Below are 26,946 nucleotides of genomic sequence, written 5' to 3'. Positions count from 1 at the left end.
TGATGCCGCTGGTTTCTATTTTGGGAATTGTCTGGATTCCAACAATACCTGTAATCATTACTAATACAAAGCAATATCCCCCGTTAAATCCTTCTACTTCATTAAATCATTTACCGTCAAACAGCGATAACCATAACCAGACTGTGTAACACATTTATTCAATTAAATGATTGTAATGTCAATTACTCTTATGAGCACTTTTGCAATTTACATTGTATTGGATATTATCATTTTCTAGTGAGACATCAGAAGATGCTTCACTGCTCAATAACATTTTTCTGATGACGGGATAACTTAACAGAACAGCAGGGGGCGCTGCTGTTTTACATCTCTATATTAGTAGTGTAAAACTGCTAATATCTTGATAACCAGATATTATGGTTACGTTGCAAAAGTGTACGTTGCAAAAGTGCTCTGAACTATTTTACAGTCCTTTGTTCTGTGTTGTTTCATTCCATTTTATCAATAATTTAGGAAACGGAATTAGGGAGTATAACTGATCGGCAAATGGCGTTTAAACTAAATTTCTAGTAAATCTAAGATTCTGCAAAACAAGACATAATGATTGTAATGTACTGTAGCACCTCACAGCAACCAAATATTAGTCTGTAAGAGTTTGTTGGAAGATGTGCGTGTATTTTTGGTCCTGATGACTTTACAGTAAACATGGAAAAACAGTTGTGAAATGAGAGGGGTCTCTGACTCTATTAAAGTTAAAAAAGGGTGGCAGTTTTGCTTTGGTAGCAGAGAGGTCCATCTGTTGGTTTTGGTAGAAGCTGTGGGGTTCTTGGGCACAGCAAGAGCCAGAAAGCAGGAAAGGAAGAGCTGTTTATTGACTGCCAGTTGCCTGCTGATCCAGGGTCTTCAGCTGGTTAAGGAAGTTGGTTGGTGTGAGGATGTCAGTAGATCCTGGAGAAGAACAGGGTAAAGTAATACATTTTACTCAAAGGAAGGTAGGAAGAGAAAACTATTAGCTATATATAAAGGCCACTATAACCTACAATATCCCGCTATGAATAACACAGGGGAATCCCAAGGTTGGCATATTTTTACAGTCTCTCTCTGTTTGGTCCATAAGCAAACATAGCGGCTTGTTCCTTCTACTGGTATGGGCGAGGCTTTCCATTATCAGCAACTTTTGACTGGCAAAACCCGCTATGATATCAGACTTGACCCACTGCTCTCTAGGCTATGCCCTCTGCCAGCCTCTTGTAAGGGCATTATAGAGATTAGCCTAAAGGATAATGGACTTTATGTAGGACTCCAGGGGAATCAATAACACCTTCTCAGAAGCTGCAGATAACAAACTGAGAGAAATATATACCTATATAATAATATTTTGTACAGATATAAAGGGAAAAGTATAATGAACAGAGAACAGCGTATAATTCAAATATAATATAAAAGTGAAGGTAAAAAAAAGCAGAGATGAGGTGGGAGCAAGGTCAGGACTGAGAGCCCTTTCTGCTCTACACTTAATTATTTGCTATCTGCACTAGAAGGGACAAATTTCTATTATAAAAATTGAAATTTGACTGTTAAAGGGGCGTTTTACCACCCCTGATAACTGGCCACTCGCTGCCACCTGAGGCAAGGTTCTCATCACACCTTATGGTGGGAGTGGCCCTGCAAATATTAAAAAAAGTAGGACAAAAAGAGAAACAACCAAAAATCAGCCAGAGAGGTACCATGAACTGACCTATAACGGCCTCCCACTTGGAGTCTGTCGCTTTCGTCAACTCATAGGCACATCTCATCTCAGACATGGACACACCACCGAGTATGTAAATTAAAAGGCGAGGGCCTGCCCGGTATTCTGCAGCGCTCCGTGTTTTGTGCCAGTGGCCGAAGCGGGCACTGTAAGGCAAGAGAAAGTGAGAAACCAAAGAAAAAGGAGCTAATAAATCAGAAGAGGTTATGAGAGAAGCAGCTAGAACACAAATCCAGATGTCTCACCTCACTACAGGCTGGGCTGGCCCAGTGGTCTTGAGAGGTTCAGAGACAAATGGCCACTGTTTCCTGTCCAGTTTATCTTCTATGGCATCCTACAGAATACAGGGGGACACAAGCAGAACTATATCTAGTTACATCATGTAAGCACACACGTGTAGCCCAACCTGCCCCACATGAATAGAACTTTAATTTTACTCATTTTATTAATATATTGTCATTTTGGAAAGAAATCTCCTGGTGGCGTAGAGCTATGTTTGCATGTACCCCGATACACCCACAATGCTTATTACCTCCATGATGTCCCTCAGTACTGGTGTCCAGCGGGAGAGCTGATAGGTGGGCTCTGGACGCAGTTTCCTCTCTGGTCTGTTGGAATTTGTTGGCTGTTGCTGCAGGGAAGAGATGTAACACAAGGAAATGTCAGATCACATGAAAACAAAATTAATATTTTTTTCCTTGGCATTCCACATTAATGGGGCTGTGTAGTGTATCGTGGAATTCCTTGAATGGAACACCAACATAATAGGATCTTCAAACCTTCCTGATAGACACCTGTATGATTTTTGGCCAGATATCAGTCGGGCAGGCTCCATACATGGGGCAACATTTAACCATGGTCCTTCATAATGAGAGACCACTAAGTTGTTTATTGGGCCAGTGACATTCTTTTAAATCAGAGGCAGAGATTAGCTTAAATTTGCACTTACAGCCTGAGATGGAAAGGTATGGTTGGTGGGTACAATAGAAAAATTGTTACACCAGCACACCCTTACCTCCTCCAACAAGTTAACTCCTTGGTGCACGGCCCAGAGAGTCGGCACTCTCAGCAAAGTCCAGTAAAAATTATTTCAGCCGACACAACAAGTAGAGTGCAAGCGGGGCAAAACCCCTGCGTTTTTATTCAAAATGCAACGTTTCGGGGGCGTACCCCTTCATCAGGCCAGACGAAGGGGTACACCACCGAAACGTTGCATTTTGAATAAAAACGCAGGGGTTTTGCCCCGCTTGCACTTTACTTGAGCCGTCTGAAATAATTTTTAATGGTTGGTGGGTAAACTGGTGCCCCTTAGGGGAGGGACCTGCTAACATAGTAGTATGGGGCCCCATGATTACCGACGGTGGCCCTGTACAGCCTCTGTACACACTCCTCTGTAAATGCAGCTCTTTAACAGCGGCTAGGGAAGAATACTGATTACGGCACAGTCAGCTTTGTCAAGTGAATCGGAAGGTTGGAGGGTTGAAGGTTGTATCATTACAACATTTTAACCTGAGACAGTGTGCAGAGTACACAATACTGTTATAGAGAAACTTGAGGAGTTCCTGGCTATTTGGACAAGGTATAGTCTCTGTCATACTATGGTGATATTTCCAGCAATTTTTGTACTTGCAGACTGTTCCGATCTTAAACTCCTTCCCACCTGACAGCCATGCTAGTAGCTGTAGTTTGATATAAAGTGCTGACTGGGTACTGTTGTTCCAAGTAGGAAATGAGATAGCATACCCCTGTAACCACCCGCGTGCCCAGGTAATGCAGGTTCCGTATGATGTTGCTCTCATTCTGGATATTGGCGTGCTGTATTAGCTTGGTAAGGTTTTCATCTGTGATACCTGCACATACAAAGGGAAAGTGTGACTTTCATTGTTACAAAGCATTTTCCTGGGGACAAGGTCTCTGGTACTGTTAAATCCAAAGCTACTGGAAAAGCTATGTAATCCTGAAATGAGCAGATGAGGGATAAAACATTTTAAAGATTCCTCGGCAAGTCCAGCAGCTGTACACACTGTATATTATGACCTGGATAAATGAAAACCGTCATACAGGCGAGATTGTGGGTTTACCTGAACCAAACAGGCCAGACCAGTAGAACTATAAACTGGTTAAAGCATTGTTTATTTACTTGTATTAATAGGGATGGATGTCAGGCACCTGTAACCCAAGGCCGGCTACCAGCTGATATCCATGTGTGTTATATATATTAAAGTAGATTATATTGATATTTGCAAATGTATATTTGATTGGGTAAAAGAGATAAAGGAAAAGTGGCTGGAAGAGAAAATCAGCTCTGCTTATCAGTAGGATTAAGAACACTCAGTAGGATCAAAGGTGCAAAGTACACAGCTTTATCTGCATTTATACATATGGCTGGCAAGTGCTAATAGCATTTCAGGATTCTAGGAATTCTATATATACTGAAGCCGCACAGTACTGCGTGGGATTCTCCCTTTGTTATTATGTAATATAAACTTCATGTTTAAACCTGCCTGATAGACGAACCAACCGATATCAGTTGCTCAAATGTATCAGCCGGAATTGATGGCCTAACATTTTATCAGGACATGTATGAGCAGATTGATACATTTAAACTGGAAAGAAGCGGGATGGGAGAATCATTTAGTGAAGGTGAAAGGGAGTGCTCACCATTCCTTAGGTAGATATACAAAATGATGATGCGGATTTTATCATAGGGTTTGATAGAGGGATCGAGCAGGTGCGGCACAATAATCTTCATCGGGTCCTTCAGTTTCTCCCCCTCTACATCTGAGCCCATGGCGAGGTCCTGAGGAACAGCAGAAAGAGAAATATATTAGCCCTTTGTGTTTAAGGTTGTAGGCTGATGCCACACGTGGGGAACCGCTTGCTGAGAATCAGCCCCTGCGCCTCCTACCTTTTCTGCACCCGGAACCTTACAAATATCAGCTACAACACAAGTCGTGTAAGCAGAAATGTAAATTTTAGGAAAACAGTCACTTAACCAACCTCATCACTATCAATTGCTTTAGCTTGTTAGACAACCAATAGGGCCTTCTAAAACAGACTTTGTTGCTCGCTTTGCTTTAGCTGTAATCTTAAAGGAACAGTAACACCAAAAAATGAAAGTGTATAAAAGTAACTAAAATATAATGTGCTGCTGCCCTGCACTGGTAAAAGTTGTGTGTTTACTTCAGAAAGTCTACTATAATTTATATAAATAAGCTGCTATGTAGCCATGGGGGCAGCCATTCAAAGGAGAAAAGGCACAGGCACAGATAACAGATAAAACACTATTGTATTCTACAGAACTTATCGGTTATCTGCTATGTAACCTGTGCCTTTTCCCCTTTTTCCCAGCTTGAAAGGCTGCCCCCGTGGCTACACAGCAGCTTATTATATAAATTATAGTAGTGTTACTGTAGCAAACACACCAGTTTTACCAGTGCAGGGCAACAGTGCATTATATTTTTATTACTTTAAAGCGCTTTCATTTTTTGGTGTTACTGTTCCTTTAAAGGGGTGGTTCACCTTTAAGTTAACTTTTAGTATGTAACAGAATAACCAATTCTAGGCAACTTTTCAGTTGAAGATTGGTCATCATCATTATAGTTTTTGAATTATTTGCCTTCTTCTAACTCTTTGCACAGCCAAAAAACGATTGCTTAGCGAAACTACAGTTTGTTATTGTTACTTCTTGGTACTTATTTTTCCTATTCATATTATCAGTCCTTTCCTATTCATATATCAGTGTTTCATTCAAACTACACCCTGGTTGCTAAGGTAATTTGGATTCAAGCAACCAGATAGCTGCTGAAACTCCAAACGGGAGAGCTGCTGGACAAAAACTACTGGTAAATTGATTAAAAAACTACAAATGATAAAAAATGAAGAACAATTGCAAATTGCCTCAGAATATCACTCTCTACATCATACTACAAGTTAACTCAAAGGTGAACAACCCCCTTAAGGGAAAAGGAAAGGTACAATCACTGGAGGTTTCAAAATATTAGGCAATTTTGCAATCACTTATCTAGTACCCCGGGCCAGTGCCCGTCAGCAGAAAACTGCACCCGGTTGGGGTGAAAAAGCCAGCTTTTTTGTTTAAGTTAGCAGGTACCCCGGGCTGATGCAGGAGCACCAACCTGAGCATAAGGTAAGTAATTACAATCATGGGGTGGGCCCTAACATTTTGAAACTCCTCAGTGAATATACCTTTCCTTCTCCTTTAATATACAGTAACATTTGCATTCTAAAACAGAATGTTACAGCCACTATAGGATGGAATAGAATACAAGTTTTATTCTGGGGTTCTGTTTTGTGGCGAGTGTATTTTAGGGGGATGTGAGCTTTTTGCCTTTGCCAGCCAGCAACAATATCTCTCAATTATTCTCCTCGCTTCACTTACTCTCATTTTATCTCCTTTCCCTATTGCTACACTCTGGAGTCCATCTTCTCCACTTCCTGCCATCTCTTTATTTTCTCCTCTACCTGCTTCCCTTTATGTTCTCCAAGAGTTCATGCTAATTAAAAAGGATAAAATTACTGGATTTTAAAGTTTTCTCTCAATATATACCGTAGGACGATGGTACCTTGAGCCTTTTGAACATCCAATCAGCATACTGTACTGACTGTAACCTAGGTTAGTCATATACACATCAGCTGCCTGTGTAGTGAGCAACATGTGTATAATATAATGTTTACAGAAACATTTATACATCCTTACTGTAAGGTAAAGACAAGAGAGAAGTCATGCATTCATATAAAGAATCACTTACCTGCTCCACTGCACACAGTTTCTCTATTGTCCCTTTAAAATGTTTCATGCAGTCTTCTGCCAGGTTGAGGTGTGTGGCGTACTGAGAGCAAGAGAGTATCAGCATCAGTGTAACAGGTTTAGTCCTACAATTATCTGTACACAAATGCTCCCTGTATATCTGGACCTCTCCTCTCTCCCATTCAGATTACTAACACACAAAATGACTTACTTTATTTAACTCCTTCTGGTACTGAGGCATCTTTTTCAATATCTGGGACAAATCTTTAATGTTGGCCTTAAAAGAAAGGAAAAAAAGAAAAATCAGTAAATACCCTGTAACAGCTATCGTACACACTGCACTTTGTTGCTGCTTGTGCTTATATTGCAATTTAAATGTAATGATAAGGTTGAGTGCTATAACTTAAGATGGCTGTACATGGACTGATAAAAGCCGCTAAAGGTGTAAGATTAAAGTTGTGTGTTTGCTTCAGAAACCCTAATATAGTTTATAAGGAGATTTATGTACTTATCATTTAATCATTTTCTCTCCAGTCATCGGGGGACACAAGGACGGTGGGGTAAAGGGTCCCTCCCATCAGGAAAATGATAACATCAGAGTTAAGGGCCCTCCTCCTCTCCCTTTATCCCCTGCCACCCCCCAAGGGGCGTCAGTTCATAACCACGAACCACTTTGTAACTAACCAGTACATACTATTAACAAGACTGAAAATAATAGAACAAGAGTTTAGGTAAGGAAGCCCTGTGTCCCCCTTACAAGTGGAAAGAAAAGGATTTAATGGCAAGTACATAAATCTCCTTTTCTCCAACGGGGTCTGAGATGAATCTCTGCACTTGAATAAATGTCTTAGGGGTACTTGGTGAAATTCTAGTCGATAACCAGTAGAGACGGCCTAAGCCAACCAAGGTCATCGATGTATCTGCAAACAAAAGAAGGAGGCCTAGCACAAATATAAGTTTGCAACAATATACAGCTGTCTATACATTCATTTATGCAAAGGCCTTATACTTTCATAACACAACAATGTAAGGAAACTGAATGCCTGTACTGATTTGTTACATGAGGACGTCATTGTTCAGACTGACTGTATTAAGAAATATGACATGAGGTTTTATCTTTCTTTCTACTCTTTCCTATCTTCTTTTGCTTCTTCTTTCTTCTCTTTATGTTAAATAAAAGTCAATACCAAACAATTTAAAAAAGAAAAAAAAAAAGGAGGCCTCCTACGATGCTAGCGTTTTGTTGCCCCACGAGCATAGTCAGGAGGAGTAATCCTTGCAAAAGGAATGCCCCCTTCTGGAAGAAAAAGCAGATATGGTTTTGCTCTGGGGCAGTGTGCAGGCGTGCTCTTGTTCCCTGTGGCTTATGAAATTTTTTTGTCTAGCTTGTCCCCAAACAGTTTGGAGTCCTAAAATTGGAAGGAGATCAAGGATTTCTTGGAGCTAAGGTCAGCTGACCAAAGCTTCTGCTGTAGGGCCCTGCGAGCTGCAACTAATAGTGCTGAGGTCCTTGCTATGCATCGGTCAGGAACTGAATGGCCTTCTGAATGTAGGATGTGCTCTACTTCTCAGGGTACTGCTTTGTAAATGGGTACTGTTTTGAGAAGTGTTTGGTAACATGAAATTTCTTGTCAGATGCCTGCCATTCTTCCTTTACTAAAGCCAGCATTTGTTCATGAACTGGATAAACCAGAGACAACTTACGTTAAGGCCTTTCTCTGTGATACCTCCTCCTCCTCCTGTATCTGCAAAACCTTTAAAACTGCTGTCTGAAGATTCTCATTCATCCAGGTCATGATATACAGTATTTAGTAGAATTAATTCTAAAAACAACTGGACTTTTCTGAGTTTTTCTTGAAAACCTTTCACCACCCATCCGAGTGGCTTCTTAAGTTCAAATGACTGGTAGGGAATTCCCCGGTATTTAAACCCTTGATTGTAGTTCAGACACAGACATCCAATCATACCAGATCATACCTTCTTACACCTGTCAGTTTCAGCTAACACCTAACTGAATAAGTTCAATGGAACCATTGTGATTGGATGTCTGTGTCTGAACTACCATGAAGGGTTTAAATGCCAGGGAATTCCCTACCAGTCATTTGAACTGAAGAAGCCATTCGGATGAGTGATAAAACATTTTCAAGAAAAACTCAGAAAAGTCCAATTGTTTTTAGAATTAATTCTACTAGATACTTTAGAACTGCTCTAATGAGACTTTTCACTTATCTCCTTGTCAGACAAGCAAATAAGTGCTAGTGCTATTTACTAAGCAAAGGACTCGCGAGTCTTTTTCAGCGATTTCCCGAAATCGCCTCGCCGCGTCTGCCATCCCACCAAAACTTACATGTTCGCCGGTGGGATGGCAGGGGGAAGGCAACACGGGGAGGTTAGTCGCCCGCGAACAGGGAGTTTTGCCGCGGGCGACTAATCTCCCCGTGTGCCAGAGCCCTTAGATGGTCCTACCTAGAGGCCAGCCTGACCTCCTGCATGAAGGACACTTAAAAAACTGATGCCCGTTGGTTGGTGGCAGCGGATAAAGAAAGAGGAGGAGGTTCCTCAACTCTGATATCATCAGTGTCCTGCCTCCTGATGGCAGGAATCCAAAAGTCCATGATCTCTGTATCCCCATAGACGTGGGAGAAATAAAGTCTTTTTCAGCTTAAAAGGCTCTGTGGCTTCACAGCAGCCTATTTGTAAAAACTATAGAAGTCTTTTTGAAGCAAAACATAAAACTTTTACTAGTGCAGGGCAACAGTATATAATATTTTAGTTCCTTTTTTTGGTGTTACTGTTCCTTTAAATACAGAGCTGAGAGTACATCTATATGATTTGTGGAATACACACAGCAGCAGCGCTAAAGGGATTAGGGCTCGGTCTGCCTATTGCATTTACAGAATGCCATATGTTTACCTTGTCTGTAGTCATTCTTTTACTTTCACAGAATGATTTAAGCAGCTCTGTGACCTTCCTGCAAGAGAAAAGGAGATTATGAAGCAGTGATACAAGAAAAGGCAATTTGCTTCTGTCGGGTTAAATAGCTCCAAACAGGCAGCTTACTTGGAAACATCAGCAATGTGCATATGTCGAAGCTCCACCCAAAGGTCATCATCTTCATCCAAAAGGACCTGCTTTTCCCGTGATTCTCCAATACCTGTCGTCTCATAGCTAGAAAGTGGGAAAGGAAGCAGTCATTGACATGGACAGATAATAATAACAGAGGACAGAAAAGGCATGAAGAATGGTTATGCATAACAGAAAAACATTGATGGTGAAATAAAGCAGATGAAAACAGAGTGGAAAAAGGAAAGGATGAGAGAATTAAAGAATAAAAAAAGGGTGTGAGATATACATGAATAAAACAGCCTAAACATACTGTGCGCAGACACTGACAAACATGCATGCAGGACAAACACAGAAATTTATATAGAGTAGCTAAAACAAACATATGGGCCAAATACATCTGTAGAAAGAGACAAGGAACAACAGCTAGAAAACAGGCAGTAACAGACTGCTTAAGCATTATGGAGGATGAGAGGAACAGAGAGAAGAGAGAGACAGAGGAGCAGTGAAGGAAAATTATATCTCTGCACTATAAACATCTATGTAGGATGGTTATTACTAGGGTACCTACTTGTATATGTCTTTTTGGATATCTAGGAGGTCATAAGCCATGGCTTGGAAGGTAAGCTCGTGCATGATTGGGGATACAGGGTCAAATCCACGATCAAAAATCAGAAGCTGGGATCGGCTCTTGTCTGGACCCTAAGGAAAAGAAAAGAGAAGAGCCACATGGAATATGATATGGAGGCCTGTAAGAAGAAGCAGGAGATTCAGAAAAATAGGGAAATGTATGGATGCAATAAGTAGAGGGGACTGGGAAAGAGAAAAGATTAACCAATGCCTCCACTTGTGTATGAATTCCATTTCATCATTCCCAACACAAAGTGCTGCATTTGCCCCGAAAGCTCACCTCGCCCATGCTGGGGTTATCTGCTTTAAATGCATTGAGACGGTCCACCACCATCTGTGCTAATGTGTAATTGTCTTCGTAGCCACTGGGGAGAGAAAAGCACTGTCAGTTCATCTGATGACACCCCCTGACATTTTAGGTTCTCACAACTGTTAGAGTAAAGACTTGACAGGTTGAAGTCATAAGTTAGAAGACATGATATCCCTCATGTGTGTTGAAAGGGTTAACTTCAAGAATGAAGACATAGTATAGTAACCAGAGAGAGATAGGGTAGGAGCACGGAGCTGCAATGATTTAAAAAGGAGAGAAGCGAAAACATTTTTAGATGGTTAACCCCCACCTGTGGGCCAAAGCTGCAAACACAGTATAAAGAGTATTCTCAGTGTGAGGAATCATAAAGGAGAAATATCTATTTTAATTTTCAAGAGAGACACATTATAGAGTTTGTCCAGCTGATTCTAATGAGTGGTCTACCCTTACTGAGAATTTAATTTTATTTGAGTTTATTAGTTAAAACAACACAGTGCTGTAGCAGGGAATGACACTAATTTGTTCTGCTGCAGTCTACAGAAAGGCTCTGCTTCTTACAAAGAGTCACACACGGATGTTTAAACCACTATACCCTTTGAGATAAGCACCTCCTAGAAATGTATGTGGTGCTTCCCATTTAAGTAAGATCCTGAATGAAATTTTATATGGAGAGAAGTGATTAGGAAGAAGCAGACTGTTGTCAGGTAAGAGCGAGACAAAGGTAAATTGAAGGAAGAGCGTGGCTAGAGCAGTTTTGATTGGCAGATGCAGCTAGAAAATGTAGAAGAGGAGAAACGAAGACCAGAGGTCTACGGGTCACCTCCGGTATCTGACGGCAGGGTACTCTTTCAGGGTTTCACAAAGGGTGGCGATCTGCTCTGCCAACATCTCCAGGCATTTGTTTTTCTCTTGCTTTCCATACTGGCTGAACAGGGTGTGAAAAGAGTCCTTTGCATCATGGCAATAGACCTAGAGGTGCGGAGCGTATGCAACATCTACATCACTATGTTGTAATGGTTACATGGTGTCATGGTCCAGCAATTCAGTAGTCAACAAAAAGGTTGTCTGCAGATAGGCCCAACTGTGGCATACAGTTATAGTAATTACTACTTACGTTCTACTTTAATATCTATGTTATTGTAAACTGTATCTGGCAGACATGTTAGGGCCGATAGCCATGCCTACAGGCATTAACATTGACTCACCATACATTATATAGGATAATTTAACCCTATTGAATATAAAAGGCTTTTAGAAGCCACCCATGGAGTTCTGTGACCTTTATAAAAGGACTTGGTCTTCACCCTTGTTCTTTCCATGGTCACAGAACTCTGTGGGAGTCTTTTACATTTTAGATAAAAAGCAAAATGTCACAACAAAAAAATACAAAAACGCCAAGTATTAAAAATCTCTCAGTTATACCAGTCATTTTATCACAGAACTACAGAACATGGGAGAGCTATCAAGTACCGAGGGCAGACAAGCAGTGAATATAACACAACGAATGAACTAGAATATGCAGAATAAGAAGCTGTTCATTGTATTCCTGAGGGCTATATACCCAGTTCATGCCATACATTTTACAGCCCCTTTTTATATGAAAGCCTTTATAATATTGGAACTCGGTGTAAGAAAGTTGATTACCTGCGATTCATATGGAAGGAAGGCCAGGTTGATTTCTTTAAGGGTCTTTATCACCTTTGGGACCTTCGACTTTCCTAGCTCCGCAAACAGCTGATCAGAACAGGCTGTAGAGAGGGAAAAATAGATATATTGAGTATTGGATTCTGTGTTAGGTTCCTCATTCCACTGCTTAGGCCTGTCCATCTTTAGTATGTTGGGCACCCACAATATCTTTTCCCAGCACATATGTAGCTCTCATATTCTTGGCTTGGGCTTCTGAAATGTTTATTCCCTGCCCAAATGCAATGTTTGGAGGCCTTACAGTCAACTCTCATTTCTATATTCCATCCTCTACTTTCTCACACATACTTCATTATATCTATTAATTCCATGTCTAGCGCTAGCTATACTTGTTGTTAATGGCAGGTATACCCAGCACTAGAAGTCAGCTCATTTCAGGGCCTTAAAGATACTCATCTACCCAGTTCGAGTGTCTACCAACCCTCTTCAGCTCTATGCCATATATTCCACCCTATACAGCCAGTGCCTCCCAGCTGTTGATCAGGGAATGCCTGTCCAGCACCCACATCCCATGTTTGCTTTTGTTATTCTAACTGAACCATTCCAGTAAGCATCTTCTGGTTTATAGTAACCAAGAGTAAGTTAGGCTGAAGACTTACATTCACTGAGTAGAATGTTTACAACTTACAGTTAGGGTAGTTATTTGGCAAGGGAAGGGGGGGGTAAATGTTTGCTATTACTATGTAACCTAGGTAGAGCTCTAGATTTCAGATAACAGAATTCACGAGGCAACACAGTAGAATATACAACATGTGCTATTTTATTGCTGTGATTCTGCTGGATTTTTCTGGTATCTCCAGTTCCTGCAGCTCAAATTTATGGCTCCAAAGCCCACTTCCATGCTTGTGATTTAGGTATACCCACCCCCCTCCTATATATGCCACAGTGCCCCGGGTATATACCTCAAGGTATATCAAAGTGGCCCAGCAGTATACATCACAGTATATCACAGTTGCCCATGCAATATACATCACAGTAGCCCAGCAATATAGGTTCACAGTGGCCCATGCAATATGAGTAACAGTAGACCTAGCACGTTGGCACGCAGCTGAAGAGGCTGCTTGCTGCATATAAACTCTGACCTCTGTGCAAGCATTTTCTGTTAAATGGCTCACTGCAGGAAGATTTAAAGTTCTCTGGAGGTGCTCCCAGTATCACAGTATTTACTATTAGCAGCAAGCAAGTACGTTTTCCTGGTGTGAAGTGATATGTTTCTTGTTATGTGCCAAAGCACATATAGGAAGTCTGCTCTAGAATGGGTTGCACCCTCTGCTCTTCACTGCCCCATTGTCAAGAACACAGGCACAAGGCAGAAGAGTCTGCACATCTGTCCCATATAGCCAAGACCCAGTGCCACACATGGATGGGCCGTGCTGGCCAAAGGGAACCCTACAAGTAGCTCTATTCCCGGCTGCATAATGCTAGCAAGATACACACATCTGTCTGACTGAACTTTTTTTAAAAAAAAAAAAAGTATTTTACAACATCCTACAATGTTGTGGTCCTTTGTGAAATGCACTCACCACCAGAGTGCTTTTATTAACTTCTCGCCCACAGTGTCCCAGCATCAAGAACCTCTTACTCTATACTTTTTTTTTTTAACAATTCTTTTATTGAGCATCACAGAAAGGAAAATTATTACATTTATAAAAGTGTAGTTACATTGCGTTGCCCAGTTTTACATTGAAATAAAGAAAATATAAGAGATAATAAAAATTTATATAAAACAAACTAACAAATGAACAATGATGGTGTCCTTTTTCCCTTTTGTTTCTGAGTTTTTTTTTTTTTTGTTTTATTTTTTGCCTCTCTCGTGTGTTCATACCTAGTCTATTTAGGAGGAGTTTCGGAGGTATAGTAAGTATATATCTTCTGATTCGGTGTAATTGTCATGCTAGGGTCTAATCAGCAATTGGGTCTGTTCCTATCCAGGGTTCCCATACTTTGTAAAATTTATCTGGGCACCCTCTTCTCATATAGGTGAGTTTGTATAGCGGGATTGCCTTCTCTACCAATTGTTCCCAAGAGTGTGATGATGGTCCACCTCTAGACTTCCAGTGGATCGCTATTGCTTTTTTGGCATACATACACAGTATAGATAAAAGTGTGTTTTGTGCCCTTCTTGGAGTTATTTCCCCAAGTTGGTTAAGGAGTATAGTTATAGGATCCATTGGGAGTGTTATATCAGATTTTTCTTCTATCTGTTGTATAACCTCACTCCAGTAGGTTTTAATTGTGGGGCATTCCCATACCATATGTATAAAGTTTGCAGGCGTATATTGACATCTTGGGCCTCTTACTCTATACTTACTGTCTGTGAAGAATATATGTGCTGCTTTGTACATAGGGGCACCCATGTCCTTGAAGTCAGATATAATCGCGCGGACGGACTAGAAAAGAAAAAGTGCATTAATGGCATGTTAGCTTCTTACATTAATCACTAGCACACAATATCCCCTAAGCTGTGCGCTTGTGCACACGTACACACATTTTAAAGGCCAGCGCACACAACAAATGTGGTGCACACAAAGAATTGTGTGAAAACCACATTTTGTATTTATTCGGACCTGTGAACACAGTTTTTTAAAAATGTACACACAACAATTTTTTTGCACACATGTTGGAGAAGGAATTAAAGGGAACATTGCCAGTACAGTCATTCCTAGAACAGAAACACATGCAAACTGAACACTGTACTATAGGCACCATCTCTCCCTACTATACCTGCTATCCCACAGCCCTAGTCCCTTCCCAGAGGCTATTATCCCACTGCTACTATAGGCACCATCTCTCCCTACTATACCTGCTATCCCACAGCCACAGTCCCTTCCCAGAGGCTATTATCCCCCCACTGCTACTATAGGCACCATCTCTCCCTACTATACCTGCTATCCCACAGCCCCAGTCCCTTCCCAGAGGCTATTATCCCCCCACTGCTACTATAGGCACCATCTCTCCCTACTATACCTGCTATCCCACAGCCCCAGTCCCTTCCCAGAGGCTATTATCCCCCCACTGCTACTATAGGCACCATCTCTCCCTACTATACCTGCTATCCCACAGCCCCAGTCCCTTCCCAGAGGCTATTATCCCCCCACTGCTACTATAGGCACCATCTCTCCCTACTATACCTGCTATCCCACAGCCCCAGTCCCTTCCCAGAGGCTATTATCCCCACTGCTACTATAGGCACCACCATTACCCACTATTCACTAAATCTGTCAGGTTTGGCTGAAAATGAAACTGAATGCCAAATCTGAAAAAGCATAGTTCTGCATTTCTGCTCTGAAATTTGCCACTGTGCGCACTGAACAGGCTGATGTTGTGTCTGTGTGTCACTTGCCTTTGCCACACTTGGCACCCTATAATTAACTCAACAATAAGAATTACTTGGAAGCTATAAAGAATGAAAATGTTTACACATAATAATCACAAGCTGCATGCTAATTAAAGGTAAGCTGCATCTATAGGGAGATAAAGGGACACAACAGAACCAGTTATTAAACAAACTGTAATTTACCTTCTCACATGGGGTGATGAAGTAAATGGCTTCCAGACTAGGAATTGGCTCTCTTCTCTTATTAACATCTTCAACAACTGCAAAATTGAAAGAAGGAGATATTACCATCAATTTAAGACTAATCCAGTCAGTAACTATAAGCCATAAAGATAAATGCCTTTAATAAATGAAGACCTAAGAATGTGCCCTAGGAACACTTTGCATTACTGTACATGGCATTTAAGCCTCTGAAGTCAACTTATTCTTAATGGTCGATTATCTAAATATAGTTATCCATATCTATATTTGGTCAAGCTTTAGGCAAATGGCATATGTAGTGTTTTCCCCGGCATATATCAGCGGGAAGAGAAAGCTTGAGGCTTCCTGTCATTGCCATGAATGGAAATATCCTGTCACTACTGGAAACTGGTGTTTTTTTCTGCCCAAACATGCTAAAATGTGGATATACAGACCAAGCAATGCTTTTGACAAGTAGTGACGGTACTTTCCATTCATATCAACGCCAGGAGGCTGTGACATATGCCAATGGAAAAACCATACGTGTGCTTTTAGCCTTGAGATTTGATGGGGTTTGTGTCAAATCATATGAAGTAAAACAGTCAAACCTGTGGCCCTAGCGCTGTTTAGAAACTACAACTAACAGTAGCCAGTGGCTGCTGGGACTTTAATTTGAGCAACAACTGAAAGGCTGCAAATTGGGCAACACATATTTAAACTGAAACTGCCATCTTGCCCTCCTCTTGCCATATTGCTCTGCTCTATCAGTTATCCCATACTCCATCTAAACAGATAGCAGACCAGACTCCAAGTAGGGCTCTAACAAGACGTGGCTTGTCATGTTAAACGAACAGTAATGACAAAAAGTAAAAGTGTTTTTAAATAATGAAACTATAATGTACTGTTGTCCTGCGCTGGTACAGCTGGGGTGTTTGCTACAGAAACCCTACTATAGTTTATATAAATACCCTGCTGTGTAGCCCCGGGGGCAGCCATTCTTGCACTGGTACAGCTGGGGTGTTTGCTACAGAAACCCTACTATAGTTTATATAAATACCCCGCTGTGTAGCCCCGGGGGCAGCCATTCCTGCACTGGTACAGCTGGGGTGTTTGCTACAGAAACCCTACTATAGTTTATATAAATACCCTGCTGTGTAGCCCTGGGGGCAGCCATTCCTGCACTGGTACAGCTGGGGTGTTTGCTACAGAAACCCTACTATAGTTTATATAAATACCCTGCTGTGTAGCCCCGGGGGCAGCCATTCCTGCACTGGTACAGCTGGGGTGTTTGCTACAGAAACCCTACTATAGTTTATATAGATACCCCGCTGTGTAGCCCCGGGGGCAGCCATTCCTGCACTGGTACAGCTGGGGTGTTTGCTACAGAAACCCTACTATAGTTTATATAGATACCCCGCTGTGTAGCCCCGGGGGCAGCCATTCCTGCACTGGTACAGCTGGGGTGTTTGCTACAGAAACCCTACTATAGTTTATATAGATACCCCGCTGTGTAGCCCCGGGGGCAGCCATTCCTGCACTGGTACAGCTGGGGTGTTTGCTACAGAAACCCTACTAAAGTTTATATAAATACCCTGCTGTGTAGCCCCGGGGGCAGCCATTCCTGCACTGGTACAGCTGGGGTGTTTGCTTCAGAAACCCTACTATAGTTTATATAAATACCCTGCTGTGTAGCCCCGGGGGCAGCCATTCCTGCACTGGTACAGCTGGGGTGTTTGCTACAGAAACCCTACTATAGTTTATATAAATACCCCGCTGTGTAGCCCCGGGGGCAGCCGTTCCTGCACTGGTACGGCTGGGGTGTTTGCTACAGAAACCCTACTATAGTTTATATAAATACCCTGCTGTGTAGCCCCGGGGGCAGCCATTCCTGCACTGGAACAGCTGGGGTGTTTGCTACAGAAACCCTACTATAGTTTATATAAATACCCCGCTGTGTAGCCCCGGGGGCAGCCATTCCTGCACTGTTACAGCTGGGGTGTTTGCTACAGAAACCCTACTATAGTTTATATAAATACCCTGCTGTGTAGCCCCGGGGGCAGCCAGGCTGGAAAATAGTAAAAAAGGCACAGGTTACATAGCGAATAACAGAAATCTCTGTAGAATATAATGAGGCTTTATCTTGTATCTGCTATGTAACCTGTGCCTTTTCTCTTTTAAATGGCTGCCCCCATGGCTACAAAGTAGCTTTGTTTATATAAACTATAGTAGTGTTTCTGAGGCAAACACACTAGTTGTACCAGTGCAGGGCAACAGTGCCTTATAGTGTAATTACTTTTATGCAATTTATTTTTTGGCCTTCCTGTACCGTTCAAGATAACTGGCCTGCCGTGTTATACTTGTGTTGTCCTTGTTATAAGGTTTTCTGGGAATTAGTCCTTCTAAAATAGATTATAAACTATCTGCTAACATCCTTGTGTAACATCTTCCTAAACAGAAACTCTTCATGTAAGGTCTCCGTCTCCAGACACAGAACAAGGGACTTTATGGTGTGAACCCACACAGGGAAAAAGGCTCAGAATAAAAGGCTGATTTTCCCTGCTAAGTAAAAGTCACCACAGCATTTGGTACTGGCAAAAAACTTGTGGAAAATCTGTATTTCTCGTGGTAGTACCAGTGGAACCATCACACTATAAATAAAACTGATTATTAACCATAACAAAGCCAGGCTATTATAATGCCATACTGCAGTGTGCTGTGACATGGGACTTACTTGTGATGCCTTCATCCAGCATATCAGACATTTTGCAGCAAGAGGAGAGAATACGCATGCTGGTGTGATCGACAAGCAGCACCTAAGAATATAGTTGCACTGGTTAAACAGAGAGAAGCAGTGACAGTAAATTGATATATCTTCTCTAGAGGCACAATGTCCAACACAGGGAACATTAGTCTTTCCATGAAGTGCATGGAAAGTACTAAATGTGGCCATACACGGCCCGATAAAAGCTGCTGACAGTCTGAGTTGGCAGTTTATCTGTTCGTATATCTGGCCAGAAATCATCCAGATGTCGATCGTGCAGGTTTGTAGCAAGAGACTTTATGGCAGGGATGCCAGATACAGCGCATATACAGAATTAGAGAAATCGTTTTACTAGACATGCCCTTAAAGAAATGTTTGTTTATCAGAAAGGTCAGAAATAACAGCGCTGGTGGCTTGAGAAACCTGTAAGAGTTAACTTGGAAAGTGGAAGAAGTTAGAGATAATAGAGGAAGAGCATGAAAATGTTTTTTTTCCTGTTTCCCAGAAGCAGCTCAGTAAGCCAAAATGAAGTGTTACAATTGATACATCTTTCAGCAGTCACAGCCCCTACTGAGAATGCTTCATGGGCTGCAATAAAGTCTGTTACACTTCTTACATTAGTTGCTGGTTGTTATCTGACACTACAGAGCAATATATCAACTGATTTACACAGTTTTATTTATAGAACTTGTCCAAGAAGGAGGAAAAATGAAACTAATAATTAAAACCTAACTTTCAAAAAATAAGAGAAAACAAAAATCAACTAAGCCATTATTTACTATCAGAAACTTAACTACCCCTTTAAATCCTTCCCTGTTAAGGCCCTTAGGGTGAAGACACACATAGCTACTCAGTAGCAACTACTTGTCACAGCTACTAAACATCAAAAAATACCCTGCCTTAGACAATAGTGAGCATTACCTCTGCTGACAAGTAGCTGCTACTAGTAGCTCAGTGTGTCTTTACCCTTAAAAGGAGAAGGAAAGTCATTTTGGCATTTTACTGCCATTAGATTCGCCACATTAGTGCCACCTAGAACAATATATTTAGTCTGCAGAAAGCTTTACCATACCTAAGTAAACAGCCCTAGAGGCTCCCTCTGTTTGTTTAAGATAGCAGGTGCCATTTTAGCTTGGTATCAGTAGCTTCCTCCTGCAGCTCTAGCCTTTGGTAGCTCAGATCACACATTTTTATGGGAGGGGGAGTAGATTTTTATCGGAAAGGGAGCAAAAAAAGGGAGGGGAAGAGGGAGAGAGCTGAGCAGACTCTGGCTCAGGAAATGAAGGAAGTCTGATACTAAAGAACATGTTTACACAAAAAAAAGACAAGAAATCCTGTGTTTCTTTTGATAGAGGACTCAGTGCAGCGTTTCTGTGAGTGCTTATGGCTGTATTTACACAGACCTTTCTGATAAAGCTTACTTAGTTTTTACCTTTACTTATCCTTTTAAAAATTTAGCTGCTTAGGCTTAAATAGCAAAGAAAAGGCAATATGAATGACAGGATCTGCTCTGTACACTATGCACTATACGCTATGAAGATCCTCTTGTTTGGCGAGGTGGCCAAAGGTGGGCAATATCAGAGTAATCCAATTATTTGGCGGATCAGTTTGGTGCTGATGCAGTTATCAATGTGACGGGCAACTCAAACCAGCCCAATCCACATCTGCCCATTATTTGATCAGATATCGGTTGGGTAGTCCCGTCATAGGTCCCATACACGGGCAGATAACCTGCCAGGTTGGTATAAATGTCAGAAATTGGCAGCTTAAATCTGCCTGTGTATGGCCACATTAACTGCATGGGAAAAGTACAAAGTAGTGACTGTACAGTGGCAAGCCTTCTACTTTCCAGGAACAGACAAAAGCAGAAAATTGTGTTTATTGGCCAAATATGTTTCCAACTCTGACTCTTTATCAAGTGTAACAACCCGTGGAGAAACACATTTTAGGCTACACGCAGGAAGTGCATATTCTAAAACCACACAAACATAGGTTTCACTTAAATGCAGCAGAAGCCTTCTTGTAGAATGTCCACTGTCCAACACCAGTAACCAACACCCAAAACGACAGGGATTAAACATGTGTTAGAAAACAAGCTGCATGAACCTGCAATGGTCGCCCAAATTTCAACCCTAATCCACCCAAGGGTAAACCCATGGGTCCCAACCCGCACATCACTAAACCACAGATCCTGGCATGGTCCCCCCACCCTTATGCCCCAACAGCACCACAGTGAGCCCCCTGAATGGCCCTGCTCTCCTGTTACTATACTAACATAAACAGAGCTGCTCCATGGTGCCATGGCCGGCTGCTACCGTGTCTGCCCACCAACAAGTCACACGTACAACTGAGTAAGGATCGGCTTCTACTGGTTGAAACAATCTACACATGCAATTGCTCTCCAGTGACTATTCCCCAGTCCCCAGCACTAACAGGGGTATTCATGGACCAGACCTATATAAGCATCAACACCCAACATTTACCAATGCACAATGTACATATGTGTTTTTTTTTTTCTTCTTCTTCTTGTTTAATAAAGACATTATTTGGGGAAAAAAAACAAAAAACAGTCGACATAACCATCATCAAAATAACACAAACACATATAATAATAACTGCAGTATAAGCATAAAGGCACCCAATGCAATTTTTATTCTTTCATTTCTGCCATTCCAAGTATTTCAAATCCTGAGCAAAAAGTAATCCTACCAGTGCTTACCTTCCATTCCCCATCCTTCTTTACGCTGGTGATCACCCCCGCCACGATTTCTGTTGGAAACAGAAAATGAATAAGTCAGTTTTGCAAAAAAAAAATTAAAAACAAATATAGATTACATATTTATGATCACCTATATATATATATATATATAATAAAGATTATATATAATAGAGAAACCCCAACTTTAACCTTGTGTGCCCCCCCCCCCATTGCAGATGTTGTAAACTAAAAGGTTATGAAATGCGTTTTACTTCTAAATATAAATATATGCTCTGCTATTCAAATGCACGGAGAGTACGCCAGATTGAAAGCCTGTAGTGGTTCACATGCTAAATAAAATTTGTGGTACTTTCCATCCAATTGTTTGGCTTGTGATCCTGACTGCTTGAGCCTAGTGGCGGAATGTAGCCATGCAAATGTATTTTATGGCCCCCGGACTCCCCAAAGGACATCTACTTTTATCTACTTCCCCCCCACCACCTCTCATCAAACTATGCTACCCCAGCAATTCTTACATTGGCTTATTTTAACCCCCATCTCCTTCATTCACCCTCAATTATGTAGTCCCCTCACTGTATTATCCATTTCCTCCATTCATTGGATTATCCATCTCCTTTATTCACCCCTCATCTATGCAGTCCCCTCACTGTATTATCCACCTCCTCCATCTTTTTCTTCACCTGCCATCTAATTATAAGCTGACTCTATCAGCTGATTCTATCATTCATATCACCCTATGCCCCTTATCTATGATCTTTAACTGGTCTACAAAGCGCTCCTTATCTATCTTATCCTCATTTGCTTCACTAATCACTGATCTTGCCTGAACGGTCAGGCTCTCTATCTTACCAAACATTCATATTAATAACAGCCAACTAGGGTTGCCACCATTTCATCTGGCTTTTACCTGCCGATGATGGAGCGGGGTGGGGTCATGCTGTCATTGGGCAGGGTTGTGACGTAGCAGCTGGGGGGCCAGCCTGATTTCAGTAGGTAGGCAGGGTTTGGCGGAGGAGGAGGGAAGTGAGGTTATTAGCATGGTTTGTAGGTGGGCTGGGGTTAAACACATTTATTGCTGGTAAATTTGTAATAATGGCCCTGATATTTTACAGTCTAGAAATGTGAAATACCGTCCAAACGGTAACCCTACGGCTAATTCAGGACATGGAAGTTTTCTAGTATTGCTCAGGAACAGAAGTCTCAGCCATTCTTACAATCTGCAAGTCTTTATTTATTACAATATTAATAGATTTGTAGAAAAATACCACAACAAAGAAGATGACAAAAAATAAATACAAGCTGACTTTTCACGTTAGAGTAGAACCCTGTTTTTACATTTTCTCTGAATTGCTGCGGTCTTAGCTTGCCTGTATGGGCCCATGGAGAGTTTTTTCCCCCACACACATTTTATGTTTTTTTGGAATTTTCGTTTTGTTGCCTGAGAAATATAAGGATTCTACTGTATTTAAGTTCTGCAAATGAAGTAAAATGCATGATTGGTCATAAGAAACCGGCACTGAAGGAGTGCAGAAAAAAAGGAAGTTTTTGCTGAGCATATGTAACAGTTTTAGGAAATCCTGTGCCGATGTGTTTAGATAAGTGGGGCGTGCCGCTGCTGTGATACTAAATGAAGGGGAAAGATAACAAGCAAGTTGTTTTTAAATAAAGTTGACACGTTGTTCAGAGATTAACCAAGAAACCTACTAAAGTCCCCGAGCCAGCCTAGAGGCTGTGCCCTATGGCACAGGAAAATATGGGACTAATGAGCAATTATGGACTTAGGAAAGAACACATGTTGCTTGGCAGGGCTCAGAGATGCTTTGCTCACAAGCAATTGCTCATATAGCCAGGTACATTCACTATGTCAAACCACTGTAGACCCATTTGTTAGGATGCTGTATTACTGGCACTCCTTATACCTGCATAGGGGCTCCAGTTTTGCTTTTTGGCAGGGATCACAACCATTGTCCCACAGGACAAAGCAGGGTCAATGGCCTTTATTTAATGGCTAATTACAAAGTTATTACATTGTGGCTTGGGGATACCTGTTGCAGATTTCACAGTGAAAATGAAGATGATAAGATACTGTCAGTGGGCACATTTCAATAGGCTCAATGGTTTCTGCACATTCTTGTACAGAAGCAGAGAAGCTCATTCTCCTCACTTCATTTCTCGCGTACTCTCTCCCTTTCTAAATATATTGGGTCAATTCAATGGCACTTAAACGAGAGCTGGTCACTGCAGAAGCACTTCCCTTATTGGGGAACTATTATATTATATATATATGCTAGACATATCATTAGTTCAAGGGGCTGGAGCCTGAAGGCAGACACACAAACCATTTTCTCTAATGCCATCAAATAACTGCTGTTTAAAGGAGAAGGAAAGGTAAAAACTAAGTAAGCTTTATCAGAAAGGTCTATGTAAATACAGCCATAAGCACTTACAGTCCTCTATCAAAAGAAACACAGGATTTCTTGTCTCTTTTTTTTTTTTTGTAAACATGATGTTCCAGTGTCTGACTTACTCTCTCAGAAAAATCCTTAATTCCCGGGGCCAGAGTCTGCGCAGCTCTCTCCCCTCTCCTGCTCCATCCCCCCACCCTTAGGAATGTGTGTTCTGAGCTATAACGACTAGAGCTGCAGGAAGGAAGCTACTTAAAATGGCAGCTGCTATCTCAAGCAAACAGAGGGAGCTTCTAAAGCTCTTTACTCAGGTATCCTAAAGCTTTCTGCAGAATAGATATAGAGTTCTAGGTGGCACTAATGTGGCAAATCTACTGGCAGTAATATGCCAAAATGACTTTCCTTCTCCATTAAAACAGAACAAAAATCCTCACCAAATATCCATAAATATGGCCATTTGGTAAGGAATATGTGCCTGTGGCCACGGGTAAAGCTTCAGCAGTGCGACACAAATAACTTCTCTTTTATACTGTTGCTAAAACAGATACATTTCACAGAGTTATTTCCACAATCTATTTAGAAGAAATTAGCAGTACAAGAGAAATCAGCTCTCTGAGAAAACTGCATTGCTGCAACCATAGCCATTATGCAACATGTATATAGTGGGGAGTTTTTAAAGGGGCGGTTCAACCTTTATGTTAAAGGACATGTCAACCCCAAAAATAAGTTTTTGCCTAATAAAAGAAAACATAATTCTAAGCAAGTTTCCAATGTGAATTTATTACAAATTTTCAGTGCTTTGTATTCGTATATGTAATTGCTATTTAAAGCAGCATTTGCTGAACTCCTGGTTGTTACTTTTTAAACAAAGGTCAGTCTCCTCCAGCAAGACAGGTCTGTCAGTCTGCCATAGCCACCAGGGCAGAGAATAGAAAAGGACAGACAATTGCTTCTAATAGCAGTTATATATACAAATAACTGTTACAAATTCATAATGTATGTATATTGCAAATTTGCTTAGAATTTTGTTTTCTTGTATTATTAGGCAAAAAATTATATTCTGGGTTTACTTGTCCTTTAACGTTTGGTATGTTAAAGAATGTCCTATTCTTAGCAACTTTTCAATTGCAATTCATTTACTGTACTTTTTAAACTATTTATTTCATTGTTTTCTGCCTGTTTCCAGATTTCAAACGGGCGTCAGTGACCACAACATGATTTTTATTACTAATCTTTCTATTCTATTCTCATCTTCCCTCCTCCCACTCAAGCCGCTGCCTGGTTGCCGGAGTAAATCGAACCCAAGCAACCAGATAACTGCTGAAACTGGAGAGATGCAGGAACAAAAAGCTAAATCATTTAAATAAAGACTCACATACACAAAACACGAAGATGATTTGCAGATTATCTCAGAATATTGCTGTCAACGTCATTATAAAATGTAATAGAAAGGTAAACTAAGCCTTCCTTAAAGGAAAAGGAAAGGTAAAAACTCAGTAAGCTTTATCAGAAAGGTCTATGTACATACAGCCATAAGCACTTGCAGAAACGCTGCACTGACTTCTCTGTCAAAAGAAGCAGGATTTGTTGTCTCTGTTTCCCTGTGCCAGAGACACGCAGCTCTCTCCTGCTCCCCCCTCCCTCAAGAATGATAAGAACATCCCCCCCTTAGGAATGTGTGATCTGAGCCAATCAGCAGGAAGCTTCCTCATAGTCTTACTAACTGAGCATGTACAGGGGTCTTGGTCTTGGTGAAGGAGTGAGGCATTATGGGAACTTTCTTTACACAGCTCAGCGTTTTTTTTCAGCATAAGGCTTCTGATCATCTGAACAGGAGAAATATGGGGAGACTTAAGGGCACTATTGAGAGAACTGAAGGTATGCCTGCAGCTTGAGATTAACTCTTTATTAGCCTTTCCTTATCCTTTAAACTAGCGTTGCCACTTAACTATATTTTATCCGTCGTATTGTTCCGACTCCCAATTTTAATGGTAGGAAGAGCAGACAAGGGAAATAATAAGGACGGTGCTTGTTTTCAGCCAATAGGCAACCCTAGATATCAAGTAGCACCAAACAAAACACGTTATCATACACAACACCATTTCTCATAGCGTCCGCTGGACTGGGTTAAAATAACCACATCTATTCATCTGGCCTAACTGAGCATTAATGACTCAAATACATGGCCCCTGTTTTTACACACACAGGATGGATACCCAGTCTGTGGCCCCCCAGCTGTTGTTAAACTACAACTCCCAGCCTGCAGTGCAGCAACTAGAGGGTTGGATTGGGGCCCTATCCTCCCTACAGTACTTTGGCCAAAGGTCTCCTAATTCTACATTTCTTACTGAAAAAGCAGAACTTTCCTCCCAATAGGAACTCAGGAAGGCAGGCTCCCCTGCACGTAGGGAGAATGGTACAGCCCACACACAAATACGTCACCCCACCTAAGCACCTCAGAAGTTATAGGGCCTCTGCCTGCTTACAGTCTACGTAAACAAAAAAAACTAGTACGTCATACATTGGACAAACCGCCCTGCAGCGTGACGTCACTACTGTAGCCCCGGGTGCCCAAGGCAAGTGCAACACGTCACACCTGCAAGACATGAAGCGCAACTTACTATCTCCCACTACAGCTTTCAGCCCGGACGGCGACATCTTGTCCTAGCCCTGCGCCTCCAACCCGGTTACGGTGCCCGAAGCATCGGCAACTTCCGTGTTCTGACGCTGGAGTTACAAGTGACAATACGGAAGAAGCAGGAAGTCCGTTGCTAAGGGGCGGCTAGCGGAGGTTGTCAAGGACGGGCGGTTTTACCCAATCACAAGATTCCTTTGTGAATCCGGGGCGGGGTCGAGAAGAATCAGCTGCTGCTACAGGCGTGGCTACCAATTGCACATGTGGTGCCGCTTGTTAGGAACGGAATACAGTATCACATGACTTAAGTTCCCTGTAGTTATGGGTGTAGCAGGATGAGGGGAGGGGCTTGTCCTGTCATGGGGTGGCAGCTGGCTCATAACTGGGTTATATAATGGCTGGTGAAAGAATCTTCGAAATACTGAGCTGCAAAGGGGGTTATACAGCACAAAACAACATATAAACCACAAAAGCCATATATATCCTGTAAACTATAGCTCAATAAATGGTTTTTAATGCTATTTGTCACATCTCACTGAAGCTTGTGTGGTATAAAAATAATTTTCCTCAGTAGATATTTTGTAGAGAAACATTATATAGATTTGACAGATCTAGGGTTGCTGCCTCGCCCCTTTAATATTGGTCACTCATTAAACCCACATCCTGGATGACTAATTAGCAATTAAGTTAGATGCATGCTGCATAGAAATCAGTTCAGTCTGC

The 26,946-nt window shown here is 41.5% G+C and overlaps 1 protein-coding gene across 1 annotated transcript; it reads right to left on the bottom strand.

The window, feature by feature from the left end:
* Positions 1-615: 615 nt before the first annotated feature.
* Positions 616-26,263, bottom strand: stxbp2 (syntaxin binding protein 2). The gene is made up of 19 exons (NM_001005703.1): positions 26,210-26,263; positions 21,184-21,233; positions 18,435-18,516; positions 15,707-15,783; positions 14,498-14,576; positions 12,127-12,230; positions 11,303-11,451; positions 10,453-10,537; positions 10,114-10,244; positions 9,540-9,647; positions 9,393-9,450; positions 6,691-6,756; positions 6,481-6,561; positions 4,373-4,511; positions 3,455-3,561; positions 2,244-2,342; positions 1,957-2,045; positions 1,700-1,857; positions 616-909 (listed from the first exon to the last, which is right to left on the bottom strand). Exons 1-19 carry the CDS (start codon positions 26,244-26,246, stop codon positions 830-832), a joined length of 1,779 nt encoding a protein of 592 aa, NP_001005703.1. The 5' UTR covers positions 26,247-26,263; the 3' UTR covers positions 616-829.
* Positions 26,264-26,946: the final 683 nt, after the last annotated feature.

The sequence above is a fragment of the Xenopus tropicalis genome, chromosome 3 (assembly GCF_000004195.4).
Source record: "Xenopus tropicalis strain Nigerian chromosome 3, UCB_Xtro_10.0, whole genome shotgun sequence".
In the NCBI taxonomy this organism is placed as follows: domain Eukaryota; kingdom Metazoa; phylum Chordata; class Amphibia; order Anura; family Pipidae; genus Xenopus; species Xenopus tropicalis.
Note: the sequence above shows the minus strand (reverse complement) of the source record. Positions and strands in the feature narration are given on the sequence as shown.